This window comes from Agelaius phoeniceus, chromosome 10, assembly GCF_051311805.1.
Source record: "Agelaius phoeniceus isolate bAgePho1 chromosome 10, bAgePho1.hap1, whole genome shotgun sequence".
NCBI lineage: Eukaryota > Metazoa > Chordata > Aves > Passeriformes > Icteridae > Agelaius > Agelaius phoeniceus.
The window spans coordinates 5,985,812-6,010,338 of NC_135274.1; the positions used below are offsets into that span (position 1 = coordinate 5,985,812).

A 24,527-nucleotide genomic window follows, 5' to 3' on the forward strand; every position below is an offset into this window, starting at 1 on the left:
TTGGAAAATAAACCCTGTTTGAAGTCATGAAGAGAGCTTGTAGTTGATACATCAGGCAACCAAGCAGCAAAGCTTGATTTATGAGAAAAGCAAGCAATAAACTTTTTGATACATCAGGCAAACTTCAGCTGGATTCCAACGACCAGCCAAAGAAGTTTAAGGGAGCAAACATGAATCTGCCCACGGGTGTGCTGTTGCTTTGAGGTGGATATGACATTGCCACTCTCAAAACCCTCTATAAGCGAGTGCCACAGAAGCTGCAGCTGCTAAATCTACAAAGTGTGGGAGTCTTTGCTGTCTGCTCGTGCCCTCCCACAGTGCTGGTCCAGCTGCCCGGCTCTGCTCCTCCACTGGCAGCTGTCGGATGGAATTCAGCTGTGAAACACCCATCGCACTCTGTGAGGCGGCGCTGGACCCACGGTGGTGGTAACACCTTCCCTCTGCTTCACGTTATTATTCTTGGCTATCCCCACTTTTCTATCTTCTTTCTTTTCTCTTATATGAAAAAAAAATAAAGGTTGAAATATCGCTTTGGATCCCAATATTTAACCTCGTTTGTGTTTTAAATCTCGCTTTCGGGTATGTTTAGAATCTAATTCTTTCCTCAATTGTGGATCGAGGCAAACTTGCCTCTCCTCCCCTTAAGGGGGATCTGAACACCCCAGCACCGGTCTGGGCTGGACTGGAGACATTGGGTGCTTTGATGGAAGGCTTCTCCTCCCGTTTTCCCTCACACAGGAGCTGCCGTGTGACCGGGAAGGTGCGGTCCCGGGGGTGTCCAGGGGCTGTTTTGGGCTATCCAAGGGCTGCTTCGGGCTATCCCGGGGCTGTTTCGGGGTGTCCAGGGGCTGTTTCGGGGTGTCCCGGGCTCTCCCCTCACGCCGCTCCCCGCTCCGGAGCACAGCGCCCCCGTGAGGTTCAGCGAGGACGCGCCTGCACGCGGCCCCGCCACGCCCCTTGGCCGTTGGCCACGCCCCCAGCGCGACCCCCTTGCTCCCCCCCCGCCATGTCGGAGGAGAAGCCTCCGGTGAGGCGGGGAGAGGAGCGGCTGGAAGGGAGGAGCCGGCGGGCGGGGAGCGGCTGGAAGGCGGGACGGGAGGAGCCGGCGGGAGGGGAGGAGCGGACAGCGGGGAGGGAACGAGGAGCGGCCGCCTCTCCTCGTCCCGGGGGCGCGGCTGTGGTGCGGCTCCGCCTCGCCCGCGGCGCGAGGCCGCCGAGGTGTCCCGGCCGGGGGCAGCAGGGGCGGCCTTGGTGGATGTGGCGGGTGCTGTCCGGCCCGAGCGGGGCTCTGAGCCCGCCACATCCTGCAGTTTTCCGTCCAGGAAGGCGTGAAAACGGAGAACGAGCACATCGACCTGAAAGTTGCCGGGCAGGACGGCTCCGTGGTGCAGTTCAGAATCAAGCGGCACACTCCGCTGAGCAAGCTCATGAAGGCGTACTGCTGCCGACAGGTAGGCGAGGGCACGGCCCCAGGCTCCGTGCGGACTCCCACGGACCAAAAGGGCTCCGACACCCCGGGGAAGCATCCCCGTGCTGGTGGAACCCTCGCTGCTTCTCTGCCCCGATCGTGGAACATGCTTGTGGGCAGGATGGGGGTGTCCAGGTGTGTGGGAGAATGAGGAGCTGGGATGCTGGCAGCTTCTTGGTGAATGGAAGCTGCCTCTTCCTCCTCCCTAATGTGTGCTCCCTAATGTCCCGTGACAGAGTTACAAAAATTCCTCCAGTTCCATTCCTGACTCTGAGACAATGCACTAACCCCTCAGTCCTGTCATCTTCAAAAACTTCATCAACTTTGAGTGCATTTTCTGTTTGGAAAACGGCACAAAATAAATTCTCTGCCACAGCTTTCTCATGGGTTGTTTCCTTCTCCCCTCCTGTGTCTCCTGCTGCCTATTGCACAGTTGTGACCTGTGTCCCACAGGTGTCACAGGCTGTTCCTCGGTGCCATCCTGAACTGAACAGAAGGATGGATCCCACAGCTCAGTTCCTGAGCCTGGAGCTCCCAGTTTTACACAGAGCAAAGGGTGGGCATGTGAATGGCTTTGGAAACGGAGTCAGATTTTGTTTGCCCTTGCCCTTCTGTTACTTGCTGAATCCTTTATTTGCTTATTATTATTTACACTCTGCCCTGCTCTGTGCCTGCTGCACCCTGACACCTCTCTGGGTTTTGGAGAGGTACAGGAGTTTTAGCATTCCTGTGTGTGACAGAAGTGTGAATCACATGGATTTTAGAGGGCAGAGCAAGGTCCTCAATCCCTGATGCAGGGAATAAAGATTTCCTCATGTGATTAAACACTGTCAGAACAGGATTCAGTAGTGTGGTAACTCAGGTTTTAAGGGTAATGTAAAGTTAACAGCATCTAACCTTCCCTCAGTGTAGACAGCCAGACAAATATACTCAGTGTCCTGGTGGTTAAATCTTAATCAGAGAATCACTGGATGGTTTGGGGTTAGATGGGAATTCAAAGCCCATCCAGTGCCACCCCTGCCAGGGGCAGGGACACCCTCCACTATCCCAGGCTGCTCCAAGCCCTGTCCAGCCTGGCCTTGGGCACTGCCAGGGATCCAGGGGCAGCCACAGCTGCTCTGGGCACCCTGTGCCAGGGCCTCCCCACCCTCACAGGGAAGAATTTCTTCCCAATACCTAATCTAAATCTATCTTGTGTCATCCCCTTTGTCTTTTGAGTGTTAATTTCGTTACCATGTGTCCTTATAGTAAATCCATGAACACTTAGTTTGCATTCAGAAATCAAGTGTGGTTTCTCATCTATAACTTTGAACTTGCAGGGCTTGTCACTGAAGCACATTATGTTCCTGTTTGATGGACAGCCCATTAAAGAAGCAGACACACCTGCACAGGTATGAAAAACACTCTTACTGCAAATTGTTACACAGATATTCGGGTGTCTGAGTGGTGATCAAAGGGGCTTGAAATCAAAATGATCCTGAAATAGTTGCTGTGAGTTTAGCATGTTCCAACAAATGTGTGCAGGGTGACTGATGAAAAGTGTTTCATGTCTTAGTTAATTATTCCTGCAGTGCTGATGAGGAGCAGAGAGCCACGTGCTTTTGTCACCACATGTTTTTCAAGTTTTCTATATTTCTCATAATTTCTTTATTTTTAAAATGTTAAAATAATCCCTGTGTTACTCCCACAGCTGGAGATGGAACACGATGACACGATCGAAGTGTACCAGCAGCAGACAGGAGGAGGGTGCTAAGACACAGCATCTTTTGGGGAACACTTTGAGGATCCTCATCACACCCCACTCTCTCATCTCTCCTTGGATTTGCTGTTTGATTAGGGAACAGATGAACGTTCTTTGAAACTTCACAGGATATTTACCAAAGTTGCTTGTTGTCTTTGACATTCTGTGTGCACAAGTCAAAATAGTATCTGCAGGGATTGAGCTGTGTCTGAATTTCACCATTTAAAATTCAGATTAAGTAATATGTGTTGTCTCTCTGTTGTTAGCCTTTTTTAAAATGTGTTGTATTATCTTTTTTTTCTCTCTTTAAACTTGTGGCCTAAGCATTCATCCATGTGTTGGGACACTGAGTGTTCATTCCTGTCTCTGGTTGGTCTTGTCCCTCTGTTTTAACTCAAACTATATAAATAGTTCAATGTATTTTCATGCCAAGTGTGAGTGTAAAAGTTTCCTTTTAAGATGTGCATGAGAGAAGGAACACAGATACAGGTTTTAAATTTTTAGCTCGTGTTACAAATTCAGTCAGTCCCTTGGACAGCGTCCTGCCCTTGACTGGGGCTAGAACACAATACAATGCTTAGGGATAGTGTTTAAATACTAAAGGTTTACATGTGTTTTTTCATATTATGATAAAGTAGGCCAAAATATACTTTTTAAGTGCAGAAATTAGAGGGTTTTTTTTTGGCTTACACTATTGCATAACTGGATGTAGCAGCAGGACAGCTGGTCTAAAAACTTAATGCTTGTGATAGAGTAGCCGTGTTTTTTTGTTGTGCAAGGTTATAAAAAAATCCCATCACTGAAATTCCAGCTGTTTGCTGAGGGCTGGGCAGCATCTGTCCCTCTGCCCCTTAACTTTGAGTCTTTTTCTGTGGGCACTGGAAGTCTGTGGCCTCAGGTTTCTTTTTAATTTCTCTTTTCTGGTATATAAACCTGGTAAATGAGAGGGGGAAAATGCCTTTTAATGTCACCAAACTGTGCAAAGAGCTAGTAAGTGAGGAGAGACATTTAGGTGTCTTCAAAATAACAATAATAATAATAATAATAATAATAATAATAATAATAATAATAATAAACGGCTGTCCTGCCCCTCCAGCCTTGCTGAGGTTTAATTATTTGTGTGGTGGTTTGGGCTCTGTGAAGCCCGTTCCAGAGGAATTTTAACTCAGGCTGTCCTGCTGCTCCATGGAATCATCCCCAGCCTTTTCTCTTTCCATTTGTTCACATTAGCTGTGCTCCTTCTTGCTGAAATCTGGTTGGAAAGGTCCCTGTTCCCTTCTCTGGGGTGGCAGTGAGCTGGGGTGGGATATCCCATGGATCCCCTCTGGGACTCGGGTCCGCTCTGTGCAGGAAAGGCGCCGTGGGGGCTACTCCGCACTACCCCTGCTCCCTGGGGCGTTTTGCAGATTCTCCTGCATCCTCCCCGTTGTTGCTGTTATAAAGGAGAAGCTTGACTAGGCCAATATTCAAGCAGCAATCAATTTATTAATTAATATGGTAAAGTATGAGCAATACAGCGCTGGGTACAGTGGGGGGAGTTTTCCCTCCAACTGCACACCCATAGTTGAGGCTTACAGGTATTTATAGGGGTACTCATCAGCTTTCTCAGCAGTTTCTATTCCCAATTTTTACATCACAATTCTATACACTATTGTGATTTAGTTTTTCTCAGGATGTATCCCAAAAGGAGCATCCCCAGATGGTGGGGGTCCAGTTTCCGAAAGAAGAAAGATGAATCCCATCTGGTGAAGTCCAGCTCCCCAAATGCGGGTCCACCTTTTAATTGCAAAGACTATAAATCTAACAACAGTGATGTCCAGATTCCCTTGGTTGAAACTATAAATCCTTGAGTTGATGTTCATCTTCCTTTCTCAAGCTGTTTTTCTCTGCTTTATTAAGGCATGAGATAAGCATATTTCCTTTACATATATTCCAAAGCTATAGTTTAAAGGATACAAGCAATATTCTAAAATTATACTTCTAAAGGTTATTATTGCAGAACTCTGTAAGGATTAACTACAAGCAAAAAGCAACATCCTTAACGCTTTAATTCCAATGCTCCTAAATCAACTAAGGTTAATTGCAAACAAAAGATAGGTTCAAAGGCCTTCTTCCATGCTTTACTTTCCTCAGTTATTATTAGAATTCACAACTGTCCCATTGTCGGTCTCCACACATCTCACAATCACAAATACACACATTGCCTGTATGTATCTGACACGAAACACAGCTTTGTATTTCACATTTCCCACAGGGAATTCCCGAGGTTTCCCCCCCCGCCTGCTGCCGGCTGGAGGACCGGCCGCTACCATAGAGGCGATAAGGGCGGATAGAGCGCCGCCCTCCGCCCCGCCCCGCCGGCGGCCGCTCCGGCCGCGCACCCGGAAGCGGCGGCGGGGCCGCGCCATGGCGGGGACGGCGCTGAAGCGGCTCATGGCCGAGTACAAGCGTGAGTGGCGCTCCCTGGGCCCCCCCTGGCGCTGCCCTCCCGAAGGGGAGCGCTCCCAAAGCCCGGCAGGGCCCGCGGGCCGGGGCGGGGCCGTGACGGCCGCCGGGCAGGCCGGGCCGCGGGCCTCGCCGTGCCCCGGGTCCTCTCTGCCTCCGTGCAGAGCTCCCGGGGCGGGCTGAGGGTCACGGACGGGTCCGGGGCACTGCCCGCTCTGAGGGGGCTGTGGGAAGGGAGTCCTGCCCCGTGTCCCACCGGGACACCGAGGGGACAGCTCGGTGTGTGGGTGACACCTCTGGGATTCCGCTGTTCCAGGGGGAGGCTGGTAACCCTGGGCAAGCGGCCAGTTATTTTGATGTTTTCCTTGTTAAATTTTCCAGATGGGACAGAATACAGGTATGGAAATCTCCGTTGCAGAGCTTTGTTATTACAGCAAAGATAAGTCGAGGTGTTTGTCAGGACAGATCCTTCTGGTTGTGGCTGCCCCATCCCTGGGAGTGTCCAGGGCCAGGTGGGACAGGGCTTGGGGAGAGCTGGGCCAGTGGAAGATGTCCCTGCCCATGGCAGGGGTGAAATGACATGAACTTTAATGTCCCTTCCAACTTGAATGATTCTGTAATTCTTTGGAATCTTTAATGGAAGCAGAATGGCTAGTAAAAGGATTTAAACTCGAATTTAGTAGTGAAAGACTAGACTTGTTTGTTTAAAAACCACTGTGGGATGTGGCTGCAGGGGGTGGCTGCAGTGATGCTCACCACAGGGACCAGAGACCAGACCTCTGGGAATCCCAGAGCTTCTGGGATGGCTCATCTGCTCCCTCATGGGTTTGAGACGTGTCCAGAGGTGCCTTTTATTGGCAAGAAATACTTGTTCGTGTACCTAGGTGCTTTTGGGCTTTAATGCTCTGGCTTTTATTTACAGCAAGGAAGTAGAATGGAGGAAAGAAATGTTTGGTGGGGCTGGAGGGAGCTGGGCTGTAAGAACAGACTCTCTGCTCCAGGGAAGGTCACTTCCTGTGCTCTGTCCAGAGGCAGGGACTTGTTTCTGTCATCATTCAGTGCAATACTCCAGCCTGTGTGAAGGAGAGCATTTATAGACACACATTTTCTGCCAGCACTGTGCCTGCTCTCAGGGTGCTCTGCAGCTCTCTAAGCTGAGCTGTCACACAGGTGTTTGGGCAGCCAAGGCTCCCCACCCAGCTTGGGCTGGCTGTATTTTGTGCTGACAATGTGTGTCCTAGAAATCTGCATTTTCCTGTTGTAATCCAGAGGCAGTGACCTGAAAAACAACCACAGAAAGTCTTGGCACTGCTTCTGTCCTCTCATATCAATGCCCTAAGTCTCAAAAAAGCATTTATGATCCTTTGTTGTTGAGGAGCACAGAGATCTTACTGGAGTGTCTTGTATGAACAAAATCTTTAGGAAAAATTATATAAAATGATCTCAGAAAGATTTTTACTTAATGCCACAGGCAGGCATGAGGTGAATCTTCTCTGCCTAGTTTCCCAGGGTAACACTAGGCAGGAACAGAGATAATGTTTTGTCTGTGATCTGCCTTTACAAGCACTTTCCCATGCCCAATAGAACACAGTATTGTAAAAAATGAATGTAACTGGCAGTGGCTGAGTGCACAGTGCTTTCTGGAAACCTGAGCTGCAGCAGTGCAGTAAAACAGACATTTTGGTGTCTGTGGATTCCCCTCTGCTGCATGTTTGTTATTTTCTTTTAGCACAAACCCCAGAATCAAGCCTGACTTACAGCCTTTCCCTTGTGTCTCTCTAAAGACTGGCAGTTAATTGTAGCTCTGCAGAATCCCTCAGCCCTCTAGAGATTTTCAGCTGAAGTTATAGTGAAAAATAAAAATAGCTCCTGGTTGGAGGTAGTTCTGCTGCCTCTTTCTGCAGAGAAGGAGCCAGTCCTGCCTTGGGACAGGGCTGGAGTCTGAGCTTCAGCTCAGTGTGAAGTTTCTCCCTCCTGATGATGTGTGTTGCCCTGGGTGAATGTGGGCATGGGAATGGTTTTCAGTGACCCTCTGTTGCCTGCTCACCTTGGGTGAAATCTTGTATGTGTTATCTACAAAGTTGTGGACACTTCTTTTTTCTTCATTTTCCCTCCTCTCCTCCAGCTCTTCCCTTTAGTTACTTCTAGTTGTGACAGTGTGGCTGTCAGTGCCTTGCTGGTGGGTGTATTTTCCTTACCAGACTTCTAATTCTTTCCATTTTTTCCTTTTTCAATTTTTGTCTTTCATCTTTTTCTGTGCATGCCCACACTCATGTTTAAGTCTTAATTTAAAGATTTATTGTTTCCTTCTGTGAAAAATTCTTGACATTGTGAGGAGTTTCTATCTGTTGGAGCCCAGATATATTACTGCATTTTGGGAGAGGCTGTGAAATTGCACTGGTTTTCTTTCCTTTTAAAGAAGGAAGGGAAGCTGTGGGCATCCAGATGACACAGATTTGGTTTCTTGTCCTCATTTGGATCTTTGCATGTTTGACTTTTTGCTTTCTCAGATTTACTCTCTACTCTGCCAGAGTTAGTTTGGCTAAAGCTTTAAAAAAAATAGATATAAAAAAGGGCATCATTTTTATTAGAGCATGTGCCTGTTGTTAATTCTAGATGTATAATAGTATTAAAGCTTGACCTAAGTCCCTCAGTAGCTTATATTTGTGAGAGTTAAAAATTGGAAACCTTATTTTTCTGTGTTTACTGTTTCTTGATGCCAGATCTTGAAGATGTCTTATGCTGGCTGAAATTTCAAGTCTAAAATGGGTCACTGTGGAAGAATTAAATCTCTAGAGACCTGAGAACTGCAGTCCCTGACTGTGTGCACTGGATTTCCTTCCTGGTACAAACAGGCAGCAGGGCAGTGGATTGTAATGCCAACAGGTTTCTTTGGAAGTGCTGTCAGGTTGAAAATAAAAGATTTATGTGAATTGTGAGATTTGGGAAGTCACAGAAACAAAAAACCTTCTGAACCTGGCAGGGCTTCATTGGGTACCTCCCATCCTTAGTGCCTGGGGAGATTGTGTGGAGTCAGAAGAAAACTCACTGTTTTTCTCAGTCCAGATGCTGTCAGATACTGCACTGAGCACATACCCATAATATTTCCTGAGTCCTGGGCTTTTAATCCCCTTGCAGGTTTGCTGCAGTTTTTAGGATGCTGCTGAACTTCTCTTTTAAGGATGATCTCAGTCTCTTCAGTGCTTTCACAAGATGTGTTTTCAGTTCCCCTGAGAACCATCTCCACAGTGGAAATGGCTGCTAATGACTCCACAAAGAGCAGTGACATGAAGAGGAAGGGGCTGATTGTGTGTGCAGCAAATTTGCCCTGAATTCCTGATAGAGGCATCACACTTGTCTGATGTCAGCTCTCTGTTTTAAGCTCACCAGATCTGGCTCTGCTCCCAGGGAACAAATAAAAAGTTGCACCTGGGGAGGTTTAGATTGGCTATTATGGAAAATTTCTGCACTGAGTGGGACTGCTTGGCCTAGCTGCTCTGTCAGAGTCACTGTGCATGTGATCAGAGCACTGGTTTTAGCCTTTCCCTGCTTTCTGCTGCTCACTTACAAATAACTGGACACCTCCCTGACATTCCATTGGAGTGACCCTGTTTTGGAGGCTCTGGTGAGCTGATGCTGGGTCAGCTCCTAGTGCTTCATGTTCAGCTGGGCTCTCAGTTTCCTTTTGAACAGCTCTGGGGAAGTCACAGGGTAGGATGTCACTGTCCCCATGGAGACCTTTCTCAGTGATCATGTGCAGCCACTCAAAATCAAAGCTCCTGTGCCCCTGAGTGCCCAGATTCTGCTTTACCTGATCCTCAAGGATGGAAACCTTTCTCTGAGGGGAGAGCTGAGCAAGGAGGTGGAGAATGGAACCTCTGTCCTCATGAAGACCCTTTGCTCTGTGGGCTTTGGCTGTTCATTCCCATTGCCCCTGTTCTCCTTGGAGTGCTGTATGACACAATTCCATGTGGCTGCCCACCACAGGAACTGCTGCCAGCTTTTCCAGGGAGACATCAGAGGGATTTTCTTCTTAGGGAGAACCACAAGATGGAAAATCAAAGTTAGTTCCTGTGCCCCTGAGTGCCCAGATTCATCTTTACCTGATCCTCAAGGATGGAAACCTTTCTCTGAGGGGAGAGCTGAGTAAGGAGGTGGAGAATGGAACCTCTGTCCTCATGAAGACCCTTTGCTCTGTGGGCTTTGGCTGTTCATTCCCATTGCCCCTGTTCTCCTTGGAGTGCTGTATGACACAATTCCATGTGGCTGCCCACCCCAGGGACTGCTGCCAGCTTTTCCAGGGAGACATCAGAGGGATTTTCTTCTTAGAGAGAACCACAAGATGGAGCAAAATGCTTCCAGGAGCTCCTGTGTTTGACATCTCCCTCTTTCTGTCTAAAAACATCAACAAGAAAAGCTACTGGAGACCCACTGTGAAGCTGGAAAAGCCTGCCATGGAATGTCAGAAGTGTGGAAAACAGCAGGGCTGAGTTTCAGTCTGCTGCTGGCCTTTGGAACTTCAGAGAGGGCTGTGCCAAGGTTAAGGGCACTCTGAGGAAACTGGAGATCTCTCCTGGCAATGCATCTCAGCATCTTCTTTGAATGCTGCACTAAAGGAGCTGTTTTAAGACAGAAATCTGTTCTGTGCAGCACTGCCCATACAGCTTTCACCTACAGCCTGAACAGGAATTAGGTCAAGTGTCTCTGGCTGTGTTCTGTGTGTTCCTGAGGTGCTCCAGAGGTCATTGATGAGGAAACAGTGCTGGATAAGCAGCTGGGAGTGTCACCTCCTGCCACCAGCTGCAGCAGCTGCCCCCTGGCTCACTCAGAGCCTTGGGGTTGGTGTTGAGCCCCCAGGAATTGGTTGCCTGTTTGTGGCTGAGCTGTGCCTCAGCTGCTGCTGCCTCCCTGCAGAACATCAGAACCTAGAAACTGATGGTCAGTCCCCTAGATAGAGAAAACCTGGTTGTTATTTTATCAGCACGTGGTGTACTGGCCTTCACCAGCTTGAAGTATGGGACTGATGCTGCAGATTGTTTCATGAGTTTGGAATTGTATCAGTTTCCTAGAGAAAGTGAGGATTGATGGATCCAAACTTGCTGTGCAGCCATGGCTGTTTTATTGATGCTGCTTTTTTTAAACTCACATTTTCCAGGCCATGCAGGAGGTTGGATTGAATTCTGCTGTTTTTGTGTTGTTCTGGGTTTTGCACTGAGGTGCATCAAACCTGGAGAGGTTACAGAAATACAAACTTTAGGCTGTTATGGTATCCAGCAGATACCACAGGGGTGCAAGAGTAGAGCTTTTCCCAGGATTTGTGAAATGATTTTGGCTTCCTTCTCAGGTTTAAATTATTGCCTCTGTGAAGACAGAGGACTTGATCCTAGAGGTCTTTTCCAACCTAAACAATTCTGTGATTCCAAGGCTAGTTCTAGGAGCCTGGAAAACCCCAAAGTGCCAAATCATTTTGTCTAGAACACTGTGCTGCATTAAGCAATGGTGGTGGGGCCCCTGTGCTAAGCCAGGGCCACTCTCACACTCCCTGAAATTCTTGGGCTCACAAGTCACCTCAATCTTCTTTGTGTTTCTGTTTTTGCAGAGCTGACCCTGAACCCACCAGAAGGGATTGTGGCAGGTGAGGAGCTGAGCAGGGTTTGTGCCCTCTGGAGCTGTGACCTTGTGTTCAGGTAGCTCTGAGCATTGTCCTGTTCTGTTTCACAGGTCCCATGAATGAAGAGAACTTCTTTGAATGGGAGGCCCTGATCATGTGAGTTAAATTCTGTTTGGTGTCTGAAATCAGCAGCTGCTGTGATGAGCTTCTAGGAGAGCAGGAATTTAAAAAAGTACTTTCAGTTCTATATGACATCAGCATTGGCCTGGAAACTCCTCTGATCCAAGCAGGGACTTAATTTGGACTTTAAACAGAGTGACAGAGGCAGCATTGGTGATGTGTACAACTTGTTGTACAGGTGTCATATTAACAAGCTCACAAATTTGTCAGGAATCCTCATTTGGGCTCCCTTGGCTATATGGTACATTTACAAACACTGTAGGAAACAAACAGTTGCTTGTAGATCACACATACCTGTTGGAACCTTGCCTAACTGCAAGTGCAGGACAAGTTTTGAGTGGAGCAAAATACACAAATTATTAGTGACAGGAGAAAAAAAATCAATGTCTAAAATTAGTTTACTTACTATTTCTTTTTTTTCTTGAAATATTGAAATGTTCTGGTCAGAAAAAGTATTGAAATTTAAGTAAAAATTCTTTTGAAGTTCTTTACCCTTCATGAATCAGTTGGTGTTGCCAAGGGTTGGATGCAGTGGTTTTGTGTAGAAAAAAATTCACTCTTCTGTTGGTGAATAGCTCTGATCCTGACCTGCTGTGTTTTGGGGCTGATGAAAACTCCCTTACAAAGCTGTGTTCTCTCTCTTCCACTCCCCAGCTCATGGGTGTGGTTGTTGGTAGCAAAATTTGCCATGAAAAGACAAAATCTTTTTGCCCAGCATCTTACAGGTTGTCTTCTCTCTTTCTTGTACTCCTACTCAAGCTGTACCTCCTTTGGGCACTTTGAGTACATGGAATAACCAGTGATTTTTACAAAATAAACTTCTAAAATGCTAGAGGAGAGCAAAAAAAACATTTGTCATTCACATCTGACAATTTATGCAGATACTGCACAATTAAAAGATGAAGAAGCTCCAGACCACTGGAGCTCATGTTGAAGTTGGTGGTCTGTTGGTCTGTTGTTGGGGTGGATCCTGGCTCTGTATTTCAGGATTCCTTTGGTAAGAATTGGGGATTTCTTTTCCTTCAGCCAGGCCTGGGTTGTCCCAGAGGGCTCTGGGGACAGCAGGCAGTGGCTGTGACCCTGCTCTCTCTGTGTCTGCTGTGATCTGGGCAGGTTTTCCCTGCACCCACCAGTGCTGACTGGGGAGATTCTCAGCTGGTGTGGGTGGCAGAGTTTTCCTAGCTGGGTTTGCTTGGGATGTGTTGTCTAGGGATGAAAAACAAGATTTCTGTCTCTTGGGCTCAGGGGTGCAACCAATCCAAAAGCTGAGTTCCCTATTCCACACAAAGTGCCTGTGTGGGTGATCCTGCTGCACGGCTCTGAGTTATTTTAGACCTTGCTGAGTGGAGGTTTTGATTACCACTGCTTGTTTTGCTCATTGATGGCAAGAGTTGGCAAATGCCTCTGCTTATGTGCAGTGATTTCTCCTGGGATAACAGGTTGTGCTTCCTGGTAGCTCAGTCCCCTGAAAAGAAACACTTAGCATGGGAATTGGTTTGTTCTGTTGCCTGACATCAGAGATTTTGGCTGGAGGGTCTTTTGGGCTTTCTGTGAGAGGTATAGTCAGCACATCTGCTTTGTAATGGGCCAGATTTCAGGTCAGACAGCTGTGATTGCTGGCAGTGTGGAAATCCCAGAGGGTTTAATGCACTTCTTGGAACATGGAAGGAAATTCCTGCTTATTAGTGCTTCCTCCTAGCAAAGTGCTGTGGCTGAGTAGAGGTTTCCTGAGGGACACTCAGAGGTACTCCTGAACTGCCTAGAAAATACCTTTTCTGATGTTTCCTGTCACATCCTTAAAGAACAGAGGAGCTGCTCTGCAGACTTGAAAGCCCTTTAAAGTGCTGAGTGTTGAGCTTCAGGTCTTTGTCAGCGTAAAATGAGAGGCGGAGGTGCTTTAATTTTGGTTTCTATATGGTGTGTGTGTCATAATAAAGTTATATTTTAAGATCTGCTCAATTTTGAAGGTGTGATACAATAGAAACATGTTTACCCCAAACACATTTGGTTACTTTCATCTCTTTACAAATCTTGTTAGTAGCAGTGTTTGCAATGCCTTTGGAAAGTAAGTTACATGACTTGTTTGTGTTTGTCTGTGGTGGTCTCCCTCCAGTGTTTTGTAATCTCAGATGTGCTGTGTGAGATTCAGGGAATGAGGTGTGCAGATGAGAAAATGGGAGTAAAGCTGCCTTCAAATTTTTAGACAGATGAAGTGCAAATGGTAAGAGACATAATTGTGAAAAGAGCAGAATACTTTCTTTCCTTCACCCAATTTATATAAAGCTGGAGCACATATAATGGCACATAACTTTAAAAAAGAGACCTAAGAGAGAAAAGACATCTCTCATTTATCAATTCAAAGGTAGGCTGGGTAATGTTACATAGATTGATGTAAGAGCTTGACTTGGAGATAAAGCATTGCATTTTTAAATAATGGAAATAATAATTATTTGTATCTCCAGTGTTCTGGTCTGCAGCAGCAATGCTGGATGAATATGAAACATATGAATGTTAAGACCATAATAAAATAAAGGAGAGAACAAATCTTACACTCCTAAAATGAGTGTGGTGGCCACAGAACTGAAAATACCCATGTGAAAACCTTTCTGAAGACCAGAGGTGGGGAGCATTGTTGAAAGCCAGGTCTTTGCAACATCATTTCAGGAGAGTTTGCCTTATGTTGCTCCATTCCCTAGCGTTGTGTGAGGTCCTCCAGGCTGTGTTGTGTTCATGGATTTAACTTTTCAAGGCCAAGTTTTGCCCTCTTTGGTTGGCATGTATGAGTGTGTGTTGCTATTAAAGTTTATCCCCAAAAGACACAAAAGCATGCAATGGTTAAGAACTTTATTAGCCTAAAGATTGCTTGAAAACAAAACAGCATAAATTGAAGTCAACTTATCACAAAGCTGTTTAGAAAGGTAATTAGATCTATAATTAGGCTTATGACTTTTGTTTCCATTCCCCTTTTGGGCATCTGATGATTGTGGGGTTTGGTGTTTTTCCAGCATCTTTTCACAAATAAGCCATTTGCAAATGTATGTGAAGCTGTGATTATAGAATTAGAATCACAGAATTGTTAAGACATCAAATCCAACCATTCCCCAAGCACTGACAAATCCACCACTAAACCATGTCCCCAAGTGCCACATTCACATGGTTTTTGAATGCTTTCAGGGATGGTGACCCCACCACTGCCCTGGGCAGCCTGAACAACCCTTTCAGGGAAGAAATTTTTCTCAATATCCAACCTAAACCTCCCCTGTTGCAACTTGAGGCTGTTTCTTCTTGATTTGTCTCTTGTCCTCTGGGAGCAGAACCTGACTCCCAGCTGGCTGCACCCTCCTGTCAGGCAGGTGTAGAAGGTCCCCCCTGAGGTGCCTTTTCTCCAAACTCCCATTAGCTGTCCTCCTCAAGGTACTTCTCTCTCCTGTTTGGAGGATACCCACCACTCTTCTCTGCCCCTTGCATGAGTTACAGCCAGCTCCTGGAGGGCAGAGCTTCTCATTTTCATGCTTTGTCTTCTTGTCAGCTTTGGAATCACTGCAGAGCAGGGGGTGATTGCAGCAGCTGCCATGCTCTTACCTCCCTGGCCCTGCCAATGTCCTTTGTGAGCTAAAAGTGATGCTGTCAAGTTCAAATGCTGAGTGTTTTGTAGCTGCAAATGCTGTCTTGGATTAACTTTAATAATTTCTTTGAAGTTGATCCTGGCAGCGCTGAGTGGCTAAAACAAAAGCATTTTGCTCACATAATACAGGGCCTAAAATGGAGTATGTTGGGTTGAGTGTATTTGACAGAAGAGCCCTTAAGGCTGTGGGTTTGCTCTCAAAACAGAACATAGACACCCACCAGCTTTTCAATGCCTGTATGTACATACTCTCAGAACTTCAACAATAAGCCTTTAAAATGCAGCTGGAATTAAAATGGTCAGGAAAAAATGCATTCAGTTTACTCTCAGATGTGAATTGAATCCTGACTAAATTTAGGGAAAAGGCCAGAAAGGGAACAAAGTGGTTGAGACAGTTTAGCTTTCATTCTTGCAGAATGTTGGTGCATTTCTCTTACCTTACCTGCCAGTGTCAATATCCATGTTTAAATCACATAGTTCTTGTGTTTATCTGCCAGCCAAGTCTTTTGAATCCCCAAGTTTGAGACAGTCTTCCAGTGCTTTAGGATTTGCTGCTCTCCAACTTTAATGTTCTTTCTGTGTGGAGAATGTGGACTGGGAGGAGGAAACATGAATATATTCCTAACCCTTATTTCCCAGACAGTGGAACCTTTGTTTGAATGGCCTTTTACTAAATACATGAGGTTTCCCTAGCAACATTTTTGGTGCTGAAGCTTTTTTCGTCATCTTTCCAATCAAGGGAAATCATGTTTGTGTTACAACTTCCAGATGGTTCATCAAGTTTGAATAAATCATGGCTAATGATTTATTACTCGTTTTTTGCTCTCAAATAACTTGTTTTTTGCTCACTTTCCACAAGTGTTTTATGTAGGCAGGGTAAAATAGTTGTCTTTATGTTCTCAACTCCGCTGCACTTTGAACTAGATTCTGAACACAATAAGGAAATGTTTCTACAAGAGCCCTGATGAAGCCATTTGTTCTCCACCTGCACTCGAGGGAGGGCAAACTCAGTAGCTGAAGTCTGCAAAGACACATTGTTGTCCTGCATCTCTTCTGACAATTATGGTCTCTGAGCTGTGTTTTTATTTTTACAAACCTTTGCTGTGCTTTCTGCATCAGACAGTGATAAGTGTTTGTGTGGTTGTCCTAGATACTGCCAGTTGGGATCTCTGTGGCATTTATAAATTAATTTTGAGCTCCAGCATTTGACATCTCTGTCTTGCAGAGCATAACAGTATCTTCAAAGGCACAGGAGTCCCACACCTGCCTCTGCTTTCTGACGTGCAGACACTCAAATCCTGGAACATGCCTTGGAGCCAGATACTCCAATTATATCCAGACACACCCTGCTAATTAAACAGTGTTGTGACCTTCCTAGTAATTTAGCGTGCAAGCTTTGATTTCCCCCTTGCCTCCCAAGCCTCATATTTGGATTTAAGTTTATGAGGTGTGGGGTAAGAGCACCTTAACTCTTTGTTTCCTGGAGAAGATGATGTAACCCATGCCTCACAAGTCTCATTAAACAAGAATTTGGGTGAAAGAGCTGTTTAAAAGGTTGGTGAATAACATTTTCTCTGTTTCTAGGGGTCCTGAAGACACCTGTTTTGAGTATGGGGTTTTCCCTGCTATCCTGAGTTTCCCGCTGGATTACCCGCTGAGCCCTCCCAAGATGAGGTTCACCTGTGAGATGTTCCATCCCAACAGTGAGTCTGATGCAGCAGGATGACCATGGGGAAGGGTTGCTTGTGCAGCTTAAAAAGAAACTTTTGCAGCAGAAGATCTGGCATCCTTCCCAAGGGTGCTTCTCTCCCTTCCCAACCTTGAGCAGGCAGCACGAGCATTCAGCTGCCCAGCAGTTTTGCTCTGTCTTAAGGTCCTTTTATCTTTATCCCATTATTCCTCATAAAATTTTTGCTCATCCAAAAAGGATTCCAGCAAATTCCATGCCTTTAAATCTTCTGTACAGGATGTGAGACTTAGTGAATTAATGGAGGCTCTTTCCAGACACAGAATCATAGAATATGCTGAGTTTGAAGGGTCCCATCAGGATCACGGTGTTCAACCCCTGGCCCTATGCAGGACACCTCAAGAATCCCACCATGTGCCTGAGAGCATTGTCCCAACACACCATGAGCTCAGTCTTGCTCTATGGCTTGTATTTAGGTATTTTGGTGTTATTTTGATGACTGAAAGGTTGTTCATGGGTCCAGCTTTATTTGGCTTTTGGCCCATGGCTTTTGGCCCATGAAATCACGGGTTTAACATTTCTGAGGGATCTCTGAAATACAGTGCTCTGTCCAAGCAGACAACACATTTACAGGTGTTTAATATTAAGACTTTGCTGGCATTTGCTCTGTGATACTGATTGAGTTAGAGACCTTTTCCAGCCTTAGTGAATCTGTGATGGTGACAATATTTCCTGAAGACTCTTCAGTGGGAGTAATTGCAGTGACAAGAAATACAGTTAACAACTTTGAGCCCTGGACATGAAGAAAACCTTAAGTTTTTTTTAAAAACCCTTAAGGTTCCTTAAGGAAAAGGCAAATGCTGTGCTCCTGCCTAGTGTTGCCTCTTCAGCTGACATTCTTGCACTTGGAAAACACAGCTCATAATCTCAGCTGGCAATCAATTTATTTCACCCTATATACAAGGAATTCTGCAATTTCTTGAAGTTTCTCTGTTATTCCTTTCTGGAAGCACCACCTGTGCAGGTTCTTGCCCATTTAATCCACATCTTTATTCTCCTGTGGAGGACACACCTGCATGTTACAGCACAGAACTGTGTGGACATGCCCAAGGCATTGTGGCATCATTTCTGGAGCACTTTGGCACTTGGAAGCAGTGTGGCCATGTCAGCACCTTGCTCCAGCTGGACTAATTTACCCAAACTTCTTGCCAGGACTGGTCTCCCTGAGCAAATCCTTGTCCCTGCAGCTCCAGCTGTGGCCTTGGCTTGAGGTTCACTGCTTGCAGCTGTGTTGTGTGCAGCACTGCCAGGAGGAGTGGGGTGTGGAGAAGCACAAATTGCCTGACTCCTGTGTTAAAGAGTGGCTTTACACATGGGTGTATCTTCCATGGGATAATTGGAACACACTGGATGGTCAGCTCAGCTCTTTAAAGCCCTGAGTCTCTGAGTCTTCTTAATCTGAAGCTGAGATCACCTGAAGTAGACACTTGAATCTTTCTTCTCAGCTGGGGTTGTGGTGGGCTGCTTCTACCCAGAAAGGGGTGGCTGGGCTGTGCTTTTTCTGTTTATTTCTCCCCCTGTGAGAAATCACAAGGAAAATGTTTAAAAAGTCTGCTGTGTCCCCTCATCTTTGCAGTTTATCTTACGTGAAGGGTGAATTGGGATATCACAGAACTTCTGTCTTCTCTTATATTAAAATGACCTTGGATACTCTGGCAAAAGTAACTGAATAGTGATGAAAGGCATTGCTTGCATTGGCACTGAGCATCAGTGTGGGGAGATCACTGGATCACAGGTGGTTTGGGAAGGATTGTTGGAAGGGACATTAAAACCCATCCTGTCCTACCCCTTGCCATGGGCAGGGACACCTCCCACTCTCCCAGGCTGCTCCAAGCCCTGTCCAGCCTGGCCTTGGGCACTGCCAGGGATCCAGGGGCAGCCACAGCTGCTCTGGGCACCCTGTGCCAGGGCCTCCCCACCCTCACAGGGAGCAGTTCCTTCCCAATATCCCCTCTGGCAGTGGGAAGCCATTGCCCCTTGTCCCCAGTCCTTCTCCAGCTCTCCTGGAGCCCCTTTAGGCACTGGCAGGGACTCTGAAGTCTCCTGGAGCTTTCTGTTTCCCAGGCTGAGCACTCCCAGCCTGTTTCTGGGGCATCTCTCTGTGGCCTCCTTTGGACTCGTTCCAACAGCTCCACGTCCTTAGGCTGGGGCCCCACAGCTGGACAGGGGTGGGTCTCACCTGAGCAGAGGCACAGCAGCTCCATACATCTTCCTGCAATCAGCCTTTGATGTCTTGACTGTGCTGCTGTGTTCCAGCTGTTTTAAATGAGGCACTGCACAGGAGCAGGAGTGAAATCCCTTCTGCCAGTGGGTTCCTGACTTGCAGGAAGTGCTGATTCAGCACCTGCCCTGCTGTTTTCACCTCTTCCAGCTATGGTTTAGAGCAGCTCCAGTCCCCAGCCTGGGGCTGCAGGAAGGACTGTAAATTGAAGTGCTCCACAGTGCTTACGTGCTTGGGCATAGCTGGGTGAATGGAAGGAGCTGGAAATGAGCACAGCTGCTTCCAGCAGTCATTCCCACTTTTTGTTTTGTCTTGCTTTCCTGGCAATGGCACCAGCTTGGTCAGCTGAGGAATAGGAGCCCTGAAATTATTGTGCTAAGGTTGTCATTCCTCAAGAGCCTGCCATGCAGGAGAATTAGGCCATGTTGGTAGAGCAGTGTTTTCTTTTGAGGTGCCTCTTCAACCTTTGTTTGGTTTCATTACCAAGTCAGTGGAGTCCAGTCTCTGTGAAGACAACTTGTACTGTTGCTTGTGCTAAAGGTGGGAGGGGAAGCACCTGGATCCTTAATTCATAGGTTTCCTTGTTTCCAGGTGCTTTAATGCAGCTGAGCTTTAAGCAAAAAAAAAAAAATAGTAGTGGGAATTCTTCTGATTGCACCTCAGTAATATTCAAAAAAAGATCAGTTCTACTGTTCATAATATATTTAACATAACACTTTATTTTTTTCTCATGTTTATAATATATATAACATAACACTTTTCCCTCCTTTGTGTAATCCTTTTCATGGTCACAGTCCAGTGGAGGACTCCAGTGTGCATTCAGTGCATTCATTTCCATTTAAGTGGGACTGGTTACCTGCTTGGAGCTGTGTCTGTGCATAAATTCTTGCCTTATTCCACCAGGCTCCATCACTCATTTTTTCCATGGAGCCTTCCACTGGTTATTAAATGACACAAGTGCTCCCAGCAGGCATTTGGGGAAGGAGTTGCTTAAAGAAGATTTGCCCTGGGGTTTTGTTTATCATACTTTGTGTCCTCTTGCTTATAGAGGAAATTTAAACCTCAACTTAGTTTTAATCATAGAAGAGCTAAGTCTTAAGGCTGATCTGTGCCTAAGAGATGGAGATGCTGAGCATTTCCACCAAGTAACAAGCAATCCTGTGTGCTTTTTGTGCAGTTTACCCAGATGGGAGAGTGTGCATCTCCATCCTTCACGCTCCTGGGGATGACCCCATGGGCTACGAGAGCAGCGCGGAGCGGTGGAGCCCCGTGCAGAGTGTGGAGAAGATCCTCTTGTCTGTTGTCAGCATGCTGGCAGGTGAGCCCTGCTGTCCTGGCAGCCCTCCCTGAGTGTAGCCTCTTGCTTTTTGCTTTGTTCACTGAGCAAAGCATGTGGAAAGCTGCTCAGCAGCAGCCACAGTTCTTAAAGCCTTGGGGTTTATTTATTTATTAGTGAACCAGTGTTCTGAGAAGGGTTGGGAAAAATGCAACTGAATTAGTAATGGGGGTTACTGCAAGGCTTTCCTTCCAGGCTGGGAAGTAGTGATGGGTCAGGTGGTCCCAGAGGCTCAGCTGGACAAAGCCCTCTTTGTATTTGCTGTGCTGTTCTTTATGTTTTAAAGCTGTGTTGGATTTGCCTTTGGCAGCTGAAGGGTTATCAGACCAAACCAGTACAGTAAACTGGAGCCCATGGCCTCTGGTTCAGAAGCCAGCACACTCTGTTTCCCTTTGTTGTTCCTAGCCTGGGAATGTGCCCCACTCTGCCATCTCTGGTTCAGAGGAAGGCTTCTTGAGAAGAGACCTAGGGTGAAAAACTTTTTGTGGAGCCTTTCAAATGGTTTTTCATAAATCTAACAAGGGCTGTGGATCAGCTCTCTCATGTACAGCTCTCTGAAAGATGGATCATTTTCCACACAGTGGACAGAGCCACTGAACTGCCTGAAGAGGGCAGAGCCATGTCCCTTAGAACTGGTTGTGAAGGATAAATGGGTTTAGAAGCTGCAAAGTTGACCAAAGAGCAAGCAGCAGATTCCTGCATGGGACTGTTTCAGCTTTGGAATAGTAACCTGCAGTTGGGAAGCTGTGCAGACAAGCAGTACCCATGGGAGTCCCATGGCTTCCAAGAGCTTGGTTTGTGGTGCAGCCTCACCTGGACTGGGAGGTGTGGGAGTCACCTGGTCTCCTTCTCTGCCTCTGCATCCTGTTTTCCCATGGCTTTTGGAGAAATTAGGCTGAAACACCAGTGGCCAGCTTCTTTCAGGGCACTGGAAACCTCTGAGCCCTGGCTGTGCAGGTAGTGTAAGCCCAGGTTCACCAGGCTGGAGGACCTGCACACCTGCTGGCTTTTAAGGTGCACCATTTGAAAGGCTCCACAAAAAGTTTTTCACCCCAGGTCTCTTCTCAAGAAGCCTTCCTCTGAACCAGAGATGGCAGAGTGGGGCATATTCCACGTGGAGAAGGATGGAACCCAGATACTGCCATGAACTGGGCTGGGGTGGGTGTGACTCTGTGTCAAGGGAGGTGAGCAGAGGATGGTAGTGCCTTCTGGAGCCCCAGGACAGTGTCCTGCTGCCCACAGATCTTGTAAACCCTGGGTTTCAGCTTACCTCCATAAAAAATGGAGACCTCCCTGTGCTTCATAAAGCATTCTGAAATCATCTGATGAAAGATGTTGCAGAAGTGAAAGCATATTCCATGGGTTTCCTTGGATTATTTTGTGGGTTTCTAATAGACCAAACCATCCCAACAAGGGACAGCCTGTTTGGGTCCCTCCTTGGAGGGGCTTTGTGTCTGGGAAGCTGGAGAATAAGGAAAAAAACGTCGTGCAGGGAGAAACACACGGTTTTAAAAGCCCTTGACAGTACTGGGGGTGCCACATTGTGTTGGCCATGTGCATGGTGGGGCTCCACTGCTGAAAGCACAAACAAAAGAAAGTCCTGCTGCCCCTGTGCCCCTTGTTTCTTGCCTAAACTCAAACTTGTTGTGATATCCTTTCTCTCGTGGTCGGTCAAATCAGAACCTTCTGGGAATGCAGGAACTGTCACTGGATTTGCTGTAGTGGTGTTTCTGCAGCCTCAAGGAGGAGAAGTGTTGGAAAGCCCTGGGGAAGTGGCATTCCTGAGAAAGCAAGAAGCTCCATTGCCCACCTACCTTTGTCTTTCTTGTTTCAGAGCCAAATGATGAAAGTGGAGCCAACGTAGACGCCTCCAAGATGTGGCGGGAAGACAGAGAACAATTTAACAAAATTGCCAAGCAGATTGTGCAGAAGTCACTTGGACTTTAAGCTCACAGAGAGACTGAAGTGTTTTGTATTTCTCTCCACCTGGAAACGAGCAGTGCTCAGTGCTGGTACCAAAAAGGAAAACTTTGTAAAACTATTGGCCTAGTTCTTATAATTTGTTATTTATTTACCATCTCTTTTCTTCCACTGCTCCAGAGAAGCCTCTAGTTCACTCACTAAATTGTGTGGAAAAGGGATTTAATGGTAGAGAAAAATACAGAGACAATGCTGTTTCAAAGGCTGCTTGTTGCTACCTTCCTTTGTGGTGTGGAAAGCCTGGAGATTTGGCAATCTGCAGCCCTCCCTCACCCATCTGCTGTTGGAGAGCAGTGCTGGTTTGGATCATCTGCTGGCAGAATTAGTTGTGTTTTTATAGGTAGCATTGCATCTGGAGCAGCAGTAGACAGGAATTACTCTATCCATTCTGTACTTGTTAGGTTAAGGGCAGCAGTTGCAGTCAGAGCTGATTTGAAGAGTTTAGTTAGCAGGAGAGGCTGTAGAGCAGAGCTGTAGTCAAGGTGTGTTAGCAAAGAAAGGAACTTCAGGGAGTGAGCTGTGAGGGCTGGTTGGGGTCTGGAATGGCCTGGTGTTCCCATGTACCACTGTGAGTTTGTACTGAGCCTTTGAGTCAGTGCTGGCTTGGCAGAAATCCCAAGAGCTGCTCCTTGAGGACACTCAATTGTAAACTTCACACTCAGAGGCACAAGGTGTAAAGGCTGCATTGTGCAAGGTCACCTGGGTGAGGTAGGTCCTTGGCAGTTGCAAAATCCAGTGAGGATGTTTTTGCTCTGCTGGGCATGTTCACAGCTCTGCAAGAGTACCAGCTTGCTCTGGTGACATGTGAGTGTTGAGAGGATTTGGCACTGCTCTGCAGTTACACCTGTCCCCCATTTTCAGGTGAACGAGCCAAGGTGAGCATGATGGACTTACAAAAATCACCTGAGTGCTCTGGTGTATTAAATAGGAGCCAGAGAGGATGGGCTGTTTGCTGGAGGATGGTACCAGGTGTGCTTTGGACATCTGCAGTGTTGTAGCCAGGGTGCAGGAAATACCAGCTGGTCAGTTCCTAAAACTGCTGAGGGGCCTCTGCTGACCTTTCTGCTTCGCAAGCCAATCTCATGTGTAGGTCCAAATTTCTCCAATTTACTACAAGCAATAACATGCCCATTGATAGCACATGGAATCCAATTTTGTTGGCAGCTTTAAATGGGCTAAATTTGACAAGGGCTGTTGTTTTTTTTTTAATGTGAAAAAGTGTGATGTGGAAGGAGTCACACCATGAAGAAAGCTTTACAGAGGTGATCGTGTGCATGTGTGTGGTACAACTGTTCAGCATTTCTGTCTTGCTGTCTGTGCTGCAGATCACACTTTGCCATTGTTGTGCACCTCTGAAGAGTTGTATTGCTACAACCTGCTGATTTTACCTCCTTGTAGAAATAATTGTGGCTTTGATGTCAGGGTGGAAGTGGGACTGGACATAGTTTGGGAGCAGAGATGATGAAATAGTGTTGTACCTAACTAGTATTTCAAGGCATACAGGAAAATGTAGCACTTTATGCAAACTGGGAGTGTTTTCTGGAGTAGAGGGAGGATTGTTCCTGGGAGTACTGCAGCCACCTTTGGGAACAACCCTGGAGAGCTGCAGGAGCCACTGCAGAAACACAGACATGGCAAAAGTGGGGTTTGCTTAAGTGCTGAGTGTTTTATTCATGTGTGCTTGCTCATTATCTTGATTTTATGGTGGGATTTAGTCTGTATACTGAAAATAAAGTGCTTATATTTTCTCCTTTTATAGTTGTACACAAATGTATTGCAGTGGGTGTTGTACATGAGTAACCACACAGCCAAGAGACCTGCTCCAAAGGGGTGGAAGGGTTCATTCTAACCCAGCTAAAACATGGCATACTTTAGCAGTGAAAGAGCTGACATGATTGCATGGACTTTCCAGGCAAATGTCTTGTCTCTAATGCTGGCAGTGGCTGGGTAATTAAAAGAAAACTATAAAAATCTGATGGTGGGCAGATGTGGTGTAGTTTATGTCATTATATCCATGTGTCTGGCCTAGGAAGTTCTTGTGAACATGCAACAGGTGAATTCATTCAGAATGTGCTGGTATCAGCACTTGGATCTGAGGAGAACACGTAGATCATAGAATGACTGAAAGGTTTGGATGGGAACAAACCCTAAAGACCATCTAGTTCCAGCCCCC

At 46.6% G+C, this 24,527-nt stretch overlaps 2 protein-coding genes across 2 annotated transcripts; both read left to right on the plus strand.

Annotated features, from left to right (window-relative positions):
- The first annotated feature begins 1,006 nt into the window (after positions 1 to 1,006).
- On the plus strand, positions 1,007 to 3,641 carry LOC129124517 (small ubiquitin-related modifier 3-like). Its single transcript, XM_077183652.1, has 4 exons — positions 1,007 to 1,202; positions 1,294 to 1,451; positions 2,788 to 2,859; positions 3,159 to 3,641. The coding sequence occupies exons 1-4, from the start codon at positions 1,007 to 1,009 to the stop codon at positions 3,219 to 3,221; spliced, it is 489 nt and encodes a 162-aa protein (XP_077039767.1). The 3' UTR covers positions 3,222 to 3,641.
- A 1,887-nt stretch (positions 3,642 to 5,528) lies between these two features.
- Positions 5,529 to 24,108, plus strand: UBE2G2 (ubiquitin conjugating enzyme E2 G2). The gene is made up of 6 exons (XM_054639011.2): positions 5,529 to 5,658; positions 11,254 to 11,289; positions 11,376 to 11,421; positions 16,655 to 16,773; positions 20,216 to 20,356; positions 22,209 to 24,108. Exons 1-6 carry the CDS (start codon positions 5,616 to 5,618, stop codon positions 22,319 to 22,321), a joined length of 498 nt encoding a protein of 165 aa, XP_054494986.1. The 5' UTR covers positions 5,529 to 5,615; the 3' UTR covers positions 22,322 to 24,108.
- Positions 24,109 to 24,527: the final 419 nt, after the last annotated feature.

What these genes read in the sequence shown, in the direction of transcription:
- UBE2G2 (XM_054639011.2), top strand. Translation starts at nt 5,616, where the DNA reads ATGGCGGGGACGGCGCTGAAGCGGCTCATGGCCGAGTACAAGC. An exon ending in ACCAGAAGGGATTGTGGCAG is followed by an intron (nt 11,290 to 11,375) that starts GTGAGGAGCTGA and finishes TCTGTTTCACAG; the next exon opens with GTCCCATGAATGAAGAGAAC. An exon ending in GAATGGGAGGCCCTGATCAT is followed by an intron (nt 11,422 to 16,654) that starts GTGAGTTAAATT and finishes CTCTGTTTCTAG; the next exon opens with GGGTCCTGAAGACACCTGTT.
- LOC129124517 (XM_077183652.1), top strand. Translation starts at nt 1,007, where the DNA reads ATGTCGGAGGAGAAGCCTCCGGTGAGGCGGGGAGAGGAGCGGCTGGAA. An exon ending in GCGGCTCCGCCTCGCCCGCG is followed by an intron (nt 1,203 to 1,293) that starts GCGCGAGGCCGC and finishes CGGGGCTCTGAG; the next exon opens with CCCGCCACATCCTGCAGTTT. An exon ending in AGGCGTACTGCTGCCGACAG is followed by an intron (nt 1,452 to 2,787) that starts GTAGGCGAGGGC and finishes TTGAACTTGCAG; the next exon opens with GGCTTGTCACTGAAGCACAT.